The sequence below is a fragment of the Glycine soja genome, chromosome 20, assembly GCF_004193775.1.
Source record: "Glycine soja cultivar W05 chromosome 20, ASM419377v2, whole genome shotgun sequence".
In the NCBI taxonomy this organism is placed as follows: Eukaryota; Viridiplantae; Streptophyta; class Magnoliopsida; order Fabales; family Fabaceae; genus Glycine; species Glycine soja.
The window spans coordinates 46,734,064-46,743,185 of record NC_041021.1 but is presented as its reverse complement, the minus strand read 5'-3'; the positions used below and the strand labels follow the sequence as shown (position 1 = coordinate 46,743,185).

General features: G+C 34.2%; 1 protein-coding gene and 1 pseudogene across 1 annotated transcript; both read left to right on the top strand.

The window, feature by feature from the left end:
• The first annotated feature begins 259 nt into the window (after window positions 1-259).
• Window positions 260-1,722, top strand: LOC114402917 (myb-related protein 305-like). The gene is made up of 3 exons (XM_028365606.1): window positions 260-512; window positions 809-938; window positions 1,029-1,722. The coding sequence occupies exons 1-3, from the start codon at window positions 371-373 to the stop codon at window positions 1,519-1,521; spliced, it is 765 nt and encodes a 254-aa protein (XP_028221407.1). The 5' UTR covers window positions 260-370; the 3' UTR covers window positions 1,522-1,722.
• Window positions 1,723-5,981: 4,259 nt separating this feature from the next.
• LOC114403849 lies at window positions 5,982-9,057 on the top strand (annotated as a pseudogene).
• Window positions 9,058-9,122: the final 65 nt, after the last annotated feature.

Below are 9,122 nucleotides of genomic sequence, written 5' to 3'. Positions count from 1 at the left end.
AAACAAATATATATTTTCTTTTAAATTCTTTCACAAAAACAAACATTATTCATTATAGTAATCTCATCCAACTACTCGAACCTTTTGTGAAAAATATGTGATGTCTTTAAAAAAAATATCACAACAAAAAATAATCACTTTGTCTTTTTACACTAGATCGACAACATACCCCGTGTCTCCAACAGTGACACGGACATGGCTTATAAGAAATTAAGAAAATAAGATTGGTTGACTGATAGGATCAAGTTGAGTCATAGCTGCAGGTATAAATATGCAGCAAACATTGAACACAAATCAGTACCATAGAATTTGGAAGACAAAGTTTACCTAAGAGCCAACTTAGGCACCTTTTTGTATGTATTAGGAAGTTATGGCAGGAAACATGGGGTGGGGTGTGATAGAAGAGGAGGGATGGAGGAAGGGACCTTGGACTTCTGAGGAGGACAGATTGCTCATTCTGTATGTCAAGTTCCATGGTGAGGGCAGATGGAACTCTGCTGCTAGGCTTGCAGGTCCCTACCAAACTTTATACACTATATATGTCTTGCTCCTTAATTCCTAACATAGTTTACACCTAAGTCTAATATCAATTGACTTTCACAATACAAGTGACACAACAATTAAATTGCTTCCAACTTCAACTCAGTAAATTGACTACCCTTTACCATAAGTTTTTCTTTTGGCCTTTTGGGATCATGTTTTTTATTATTCTTAACTCTTGACTCTTGAGTATCATTCTTCATAATTGTTTTTATCATCTTTTTTTTTTTTTGTCCAAATGATTGATCATTTATTATTCTCTTAACAGGACTGAAAAGAAATGGGAAGAGCTGCAGATTGAGATGGGTGAATTACCTGAGGCCAGACCTCAAGAAGGGTCAAATAACACCACAAGAAGAAAGCATAATTCAAGAGCTGCATGCTAGGTGGGGAAACAGGTAAAAAAAAAAAAAAGAATTCCAAATCTCTTTGAACTTGCATGTTTTTATAATAAATCTTCGAAGCTAAATCAAAATTAAGCACTTCAGGTGGTCAACAATTGCAAGAAGCTTGCCAGGAAGAACTGACAATGAGATAAAGAATTATTGGAGGACTCACTTCAAGAAAAAGATGAAAACTCCATCTGATGCTGCTGAGAAGGCGAGAATCCACTCCTCGAGGAGACAGCATTTTCAGCAGCAACAACAGCAGTTGAAGCAGCAGCAGCAACAATTCCAATTCAACTTGGACATGAAAGGGATCATAAACTTGCTTGAGGAAAATGACCATAGAGTGCCTTCTATATCTCAAGAGGCACAAGAAATGGCCAGCATGTACCCAAACACTTCAGAACACCAGGGCTACTTCTACTCAATGTTCAATGTCAATGACAATGACAATAATGTCTCTGCACCTGAGTCCTCAAATGAAGAAATTCTATGGGATGGACTGTGGAACTTGGACGATGTTCTTTGCAATTTCAATGCAGCTAGTGCCACAAGCAAAGCCAGTTTACACAATTTAGTTTCTCCTTTCTGTTAAAAGGTTTTATTTAGCCTTGAAAACAGTTAGGAAGAATAGTAGTGTACTAATGTCAGTCACGGCTTGATAAGGCTCCAAAATCCTGCAGCTTAGAGTTAGGATTAATTGTTTCTTAAAAGTGTGGAGTCTGGGTAGTAAGTAATTTCTGAAGGCGAGTTATTGTGTAACCCTTTAATAAAGTATCTCAATTTTGCTTATAAAGTCTGAAATGAGCTTTGATCTTTTGCTTCAAGATTTTATTTTATTTATTTTGGTACAGAAGATTTTTTTTTTTTTTTTAACAACAAGAACAAGAAGTATTGATAACTTTCTGGTTGTAGTAATTAGTAAATATAAGAAGGAAAATGGAAGAAATAGGAAAATCATAAACTGCACCTCCGTTTACTTAATGATTCTCAGTTGTTTGCTTTTCCTCTTGCAATTGTCTCAAACCAAGGTGGAAGTAGAAGCTTAAAAGTTCCATAAAGCACTTAAAGAAACTAATTAATATCCTTTGCGTCATTTCATTTGGATGGGAAAGCTATATACATTAGCTAAAGCATGCCATTACTGCATAAAGAAGACCATTTTTAAGGATAGATTATGAGACACTTTGGTATTGATACAACTCAACATGGAGTTTTCATGACATCTTTTCTCATCTTATTCTTTTTGTCTATTTAAGCAACACATGATACAAATTCTCTTCTTTTTTTTTTATTTCTTTCAAGTGAATTAGGCTTAAACTAAGATAGAATTGGATTCTTTAAATCTCACATATCTTACGCAGTATCTTTATTTGTTTCACAAATAATCTTTTTACGTACGTGTTGATTATACCCTAAACATGTCTATAAAAGTATCACCGGTTCCGAATTCTGACATTCCTCAAGTATCTCGGAATCTAGAATTAGAGAGCGAGAGATACTACCTGGAAAAGTTAAGAATTATATTTTTTTTATAGGTTTAATTACACATTTATTCATTATAATTTTTAAATTTATCCTTTTTGATTTTTATAATTAATATGTATATTTTTAAATCTGAAGTTTAATAAATAATTTTTTTAATTTCTAAAGTTTATATTTTAATTCTCAAAAATTTTTACTGTTAAAAGTTTTTAATTTCATTAGTTAAAAAATTTTAACGATAAAAATTTTATGAGAATTAAAATGTAAATTTCATGAACTAAAAAAATTTAATTATTAATTAAATAATTTTTTTTATATTTGTATGGTTCTGGCTTATTATATTGATGTTAAAGAAATTAATACTCAAATAATTAATCTATGTTTGAGAATAATATTTTAGATGTTAAATTTTATTGATTAATGTTTATGATATGCATATGATTGTAAGGATATCACTTATCGTGTATCGGAGAGGGTGACACAAATCTCTTTTAAGAATTTAAAGATACTTAGAGGTTAGTTATTTTTCTTTCTAACAAAATTTTTGTTCATATAAAAGAGTTAAGATTAAAACTCTTGATATTTTTTTTGTTTTTTTATAAGTTTCTTTCTTCGTAGACAATCATGACACTTCTTTTAGATTGAAACTTTGAATTTATTAAGATTAAAACTCTTGATTACTTATTTAAAAAACTTGAATTCGTTACTAATCAAACCAACCATTTATTGATAACCATTAAAACCGATTATTTAGTTTACAAGAATATAAAGCAGAATCGCTTTCTTTTTTTTTTTTTAACTAAAAAACATTAGTTTAAATATTTTACTACCGCGTTCTATTTCCGTTTTGGCTAAGGGAAGTTCTACTGTGTTTTCTCACGTTTTTTAGTGTCTCGATCGGGTTTTTACCTCTTACTCCACCAAAAAAAAATATTTTACTATAAAATCCGGTATAAAAATAATTTGGGCTGCAGAATTTTAAAAACTATTGATTTGTCTATATTATTTAATAATATAATAAAAGGTTGTTTGATTCTATGTCTTCTATCTAACAATGACTCGACTGGTGATATAGATGGAAACATTATATCTTGTGTGTTCATATTTTTAGAGTAACATCTTGTTCATCGAATCCTGCATTCGACTCACCTCCTCCATCACCCATTCTTATATCATCACTTTCTTCAATACCTCATATGTGATCCGTTTTTTCTCCACCATCAAGTCACATCATCAATAATTTTTTCACATTTCCAATTTTTAGGAAAAATATTTTTTCTGTTAGTAACATCAATAGAAAAAGGACACTTGGTCTCAACAAATTCAACATCAAGAGACAAAAATCTCTTTTGTTTTTAAGTCATACAACTTTCACCCTTTCTTACCATATCGATAGCCAATAAGCACGCACTTCTTACTCTACTTGCAAATTTATCACCATTTCTTCTTTGATTATGGACGTAACATAAGGAGTCAAGTATTCTCAAATGTTCATATGCAGGTTGCTGCCCATGCAGCATCTTATATGGAATTTTCCATTCAAAATAGTGGAAGGAGTTCGGTTGATCAAATATGTTGCAATTAAAATACATTCCCTCGAGAACTTAATAATAGGAAGATTATCTTGAAATCACAGTGCTCGAGCCACATTCAAAATATGTCTATGTTTTCGTTCCACTCTCCCATTTTGTTGGAGTATTCTGATGCAAGATGTCTAAAAAATTATTCCACGATCAAGAAAATATATTTTCATGCATGTGAATTCTGTCCCATTATCACTTCTGAATATTTTGACTTGTTTATAAATCTGTCTCTCAACTCGTTTATCAGCTAATAGATATATCCATACAACACATGAATAATCATCAACTATTGTTAGAAAATAAAAAACACAAGTAGAAAGGAGTTCTATATGGTCCACATAAATCACAATGAATTAATTCAAATGCACTACTGGCTTTATGTTCACTCAAAGGAAACTTCTCTCTGGTCTGTTTGGCTCTAAAACAGACTTCACATGTTTTATTCACTACATTATTATCTTTGTGTTTTCTAACCTCAGGAATCAACTGGGTGATTTTCAAGGAAGGTTGTTCCAACCGTTTGTGCCACAAGTCCATGGAATGCAAACCATCACTTTTGTAAGCTCTCACATTTCAAACTCCTTTGAAGAAATAAAGTTCATCCCTTCGTTCACCTGCTCCAATCAGCGTCCTCGAAATACGATCTTACACAACACATAACTTATCAGTGAATTGAACAACACATTTCAATTCATCCATCATCTATGAAACAAATATCAAATTGTAATTCAATTTAGGCACATAGAAAACATTAGTAAGTTTTAAACCTCCATCTAGCACCACACTTCCTTCTTTAATCGTTGTTGTATGTTATCCATTAGGAAGTCCAACTGGATAACTTTGAATATCTTGTAATTCATCCATGTGATTCAAGTTCCCAATCATGTAGTTGGAAGCCCCCGTGTCAATTATCCATGTATTCGTATCACGCTCACTTGTTATCTTGTCATTAGAATTTGTTATCTGAGCATTTAATAATTCTACCAACGTCTGTCATTGCTATGTAGTAAGCCCAGTCAAACTTGAACTGTCTCCTTCTGAGATCCTGGTGTTTGCACTTGTTCCACCACTTTGCATAGCATTTGTATGCATTGTTCCTCCTTTTCCTCGTCCAATTCCCAGGTTGTCGTTGGAATTCAATTCATACGGTGGTGAAGTCTTCTTCATCATCTTATGTTCTTCTTGCCTATGAGACTCATTCTTAAGAGCCTCCTCTTCATGATGACTCGTTGTTACTAAATTTCATACAAAACCTCTTGGCTCTTAAATACCGTAAAGGATTTTATAACAAAATAATTTTGTTCTATATTTCATGTTTTGCTAAGACATAAATATATACTAGAGAGTTATAGCAAAGTCTCCTAAGATTGAGCTATATAATTTAATTCTCCAAATAAAACTCTTAAAATTACGTCTAGACTAAACAAATTGATTTACATGATCATTGGCTAATAATACGAAATAATAATACATCGATCCATTTTGTGAGCTCTATTTATAACTCTTTATATTTTATCAATTATTTTTTTAATAAAAAAGAGAAACAAAATGACCCACCACTTTAAGTATAAGCATCGATCCATATTTAGGAATTGTATCTTGTTTCACTTGGATACAGCTCTAACACATATATCTTGATGATTTAATCCTATGTTTCTAGTATTATGCAAGATTTTCCGGTTGGACTTAGTAGTCTTATATTAGCATATATTATAGAGATTAAGTGCTTTAAGTTTAAAAGAATAAAAATAAGTAATGTGTACAAATGAAACTTATTTAAGAACCCTAATCAGACATGTCTTGTATATATTTAAATTATATATGTTAATACCATTTATTACATGAATTAACTTGAATTATTCGTGATAATTGTCTCATAAAGAATACTTTTATTTTAGGGGGAAAAAAATAGACATCTTAATTGTTTCAAAATCTCTATTTTAATCCTTCCAAACGCTCCTGAAAGGCTGAAACCATCACCAAGAAAGGATCGATGAAAAATCGTATATCAATTACATGAAGAAAAAAACATCACAAGTTCCCAAGTATTTACACAAACTAAAATAACATACCCTCTTCAATTCTTACTAATAAAAAAAATATACAACAAATTGGGAAAGAAAATTACATGTATATCCCTTTCCACACCCCATGAAACCTGAATCTGTATTCCTCTCAACACCAAATTCAAACTCAACGCAGCCGCTGGCTCTTATGGTTCTGAGGAGGACATTTTCATTCACCCTCACAACCTCTCGTTATTACACTTCTGCCACCGTCTCCCTCCCACACACGCCCCAGGGTCTCCTTCATCTGCTTCAACTCTGCATCGACCTTCGATCTCAGAAACTCGCCCAACAATCTCACGCTCAAATCCTCGCCAATGGGTTTGCGCAAAACACTTTCCTCGAAACCTGCTTACGCCACGTGTGGCGAGTTAACCGCGTCGAGGTTCGTCTTTGAGTCCGTTGAGGCCAAGAACGTTTACCTCTGGTACTCACTGATTAATGGGTACGTTAAAAATCACGACTTTCGCCAAGCCCTTGCTTTGTTCCGCGAAATGGGTCGCGATGAGGTGTTGCCCGATGACTACACACTTGCAACGGTTTTCAAAGTTTGTGGTGAACTTGAGGACTTGGTTTCCGGGAAATTGATTCATGGGAAGGGTTTAAGGATTGGGTTTGTGTCAGATGTTGTTGTTGGCAATTCTTTGATGGCAATGTAATATAGGTGTGGGGAGTTTGGTGATGCAGTGAAGGTGTTCGATGAAATGCCTCGGAGGAATGTGGGTTCATTTAATGTAGTAATTTCTGGATGTGCTGCATTGGAAAATTCTAATTCTACTTCCCATGATGATTTATGGAATTTTTTTGTGAGAATGCATTGTGAAGGGTTTAAGGCTGATGCTTTCAAGGTTGCGAGTTTGCTGCCTGTGTATTGTAGCGATACTGGGAAATGGGATTATGGGAGGGAGCTTCACTGTTATGTTGTGAAGAATGGATTGGATTTGAAGATGGGTTCAGATGTTCATCTGGGATCTTCTTTGATTGATATGTATTAGAGGAGTAAGAAAGTTGTTCTTGGAAGGAGAGTGTTTGACCAAATGAAAAACATGAATGTGTATGTTTGGACGGCAATGATCGATGGTTATGTGCAGAATGGAGTACCTGAGGATGCACTGGTTCTTTCCCGTGAGATGCAAATGAAGGATGGGATACGACCCAATAAAGTATCACTTATTAGTGTGCTTCGAGCTTGTGCCTTGCTTGCTGGATTAATAGGAGGGAAACAAATACATGGGTTCTCTATTAAAATGGAGTTAAATGATGATGTTTCCCTATGCAATGCTTTAATTGACATGTATTCCAAATGTGGGAGTTTGGATTATGCAAGATGAGCCTTCGAAACTGGTTCTTACTTCAAAGATGCTGTCACTTGGAGTTCAATGATCTCTGCATATGGATTACATGGAAGAGGAGAAGAGGCTATTATTACGTATTACAAAATGCTTCAGCAAGGGTTCAAACCAGACATGATAACAGTGGTTGGTGTTCTTTCTGCTTGTAGCAAGTCAGGATTGGTAGATGAAGGCATTAGTATATACAAGTCACTGATGGCAAAGTATGAAATAAAACCAACAATTGAAATTTGTGCTTGTGTTGTGGATATGTTTGATCGATCAGGCCAGCTTGATCAAGCCTCGGAATTCATCAAAGATATGCCTTTAGATCCTGGTCCAAGTGTTTGGGGATCTATTTTAACTGCCTCGGTAATGCATGGGAATTCAAGGACAAGAGACCTGGCTTATTGGCATCTCTTAGAACTGGAACCTGAAAACCCTTCAAATTATATCTCACTTTCAAATACATATGCTTCTGATAGAAAATGGGATGTGGTAACTGAGGTGAGAACGATTATGAAACAAAGAGGCTTGAAAAAGGTTCCAGGTTGCAGTTGGATAACTATTAGTGGGAAGACTCATTCTTTTTCTGTTGCTGACAAAGCGCATCCTTCGTCTAGTTTAATCTATGAAATGCATGATGACCTTGTATCAATAATGACGGATGGTTGTGCTGATATTGATATCCTGACTTAAATCTGCTGGTATTGATGTGTTGAAAATCTTGGAAGTGTCTAGTAAACACTGAAAACTGGCCTGCCATGTAGCTCAGCCAACTCTGACACCATTTGCTTAGTGATTATTCAAGACCCAACTCGATATGCTATTCATTATTTGAGTTAGAAAAACGGTAGAAAAGCCCCAACTTATAGGTTGTTTAGTAAATATGGTTAACTTTTTGTGGCATTAGCAGCTTTCAAGTTTGAACATGGTGAGTGCAATCATTTCCCCCGAGATACTAAGCAACTAATCAATGTGCAGATGAGATGCATGGAGGTTGACATGCAGCCTAGCCATCATGAAAAAGAAAAGGGGAGGGAGGGGTACTCTAATTATGGGAAACCATAGAGACCCATAACCAAAAAGGAAAAGGGGGAGGAAAACTACAGGGACCATAATATTTAAACCATTTCTTCTAAATCAAGCCTTTATTACTGCATGAGTAATTAGGTATCAAAAGCATATAAAGCTATCTACCCACTAGAATGGAGGAATAGGGATCTTCATGGAGTTCACATTCTGATTTACAACCTGATAGCAAAGATCTCCATTTCAAACGTTTCTTGGTTTAGGAGGAATAAATGGTACTATATATATATATATATATATATATATAGGAATATTTGCATTTTCACTGGAGGATTACTGCTTCAGCAACTTTGTCTCACTTGTATAATTTTATTTTTTGTCTCTTTTAATGTATAATTAATGTTACTGTCAAACCTACGTAACATTCCATTTATCTTTGTCCATGATGCATTCCATACTCGGTCGCTCCCAAGCCCACAAAATGCGAGGGGTTGTGTTAAGTAATTGATACTTTGATAGTCAATGTAAAACACTATCAAATTTTCATTGGCATAGAACAACCAAGTATGAAGTAAAATTGGCAGAAAAGTACCTCTCGACATTTATCAATTGGGGCCTAGTTGAATAAGTTTATCCAGAAGTACTTTAGTCTAGGAGAAAACCAAATAGTCCATAAATAACCATCCATCAAAATGACAA

Excerpts from the sequence above, each read along its gene's own strand:
- LOC114402917 (XM_028365606.1), top strand. The coding sequence starts at position 371 with ATGGCAGGAAACATGGGGTGGGGTGTGATAGAAGAGGAGGGATGGAGG. Across the intron at positions 513-808 it reads CTCTGCTGCTAGGCTTGCAG|GACTGAAAAGAAATGGGAAG; the intron begins GTCCCTACCAAA and ends TTCTCTTAACAG. Across the intron at positions 939-1,028 it reads CATGCTAGGTGGGGAAACAG|GTGGTCAACAATTGCAAGAA; the intron begins GTAAAAAAAAAA and ends TAAGCACTTCAG.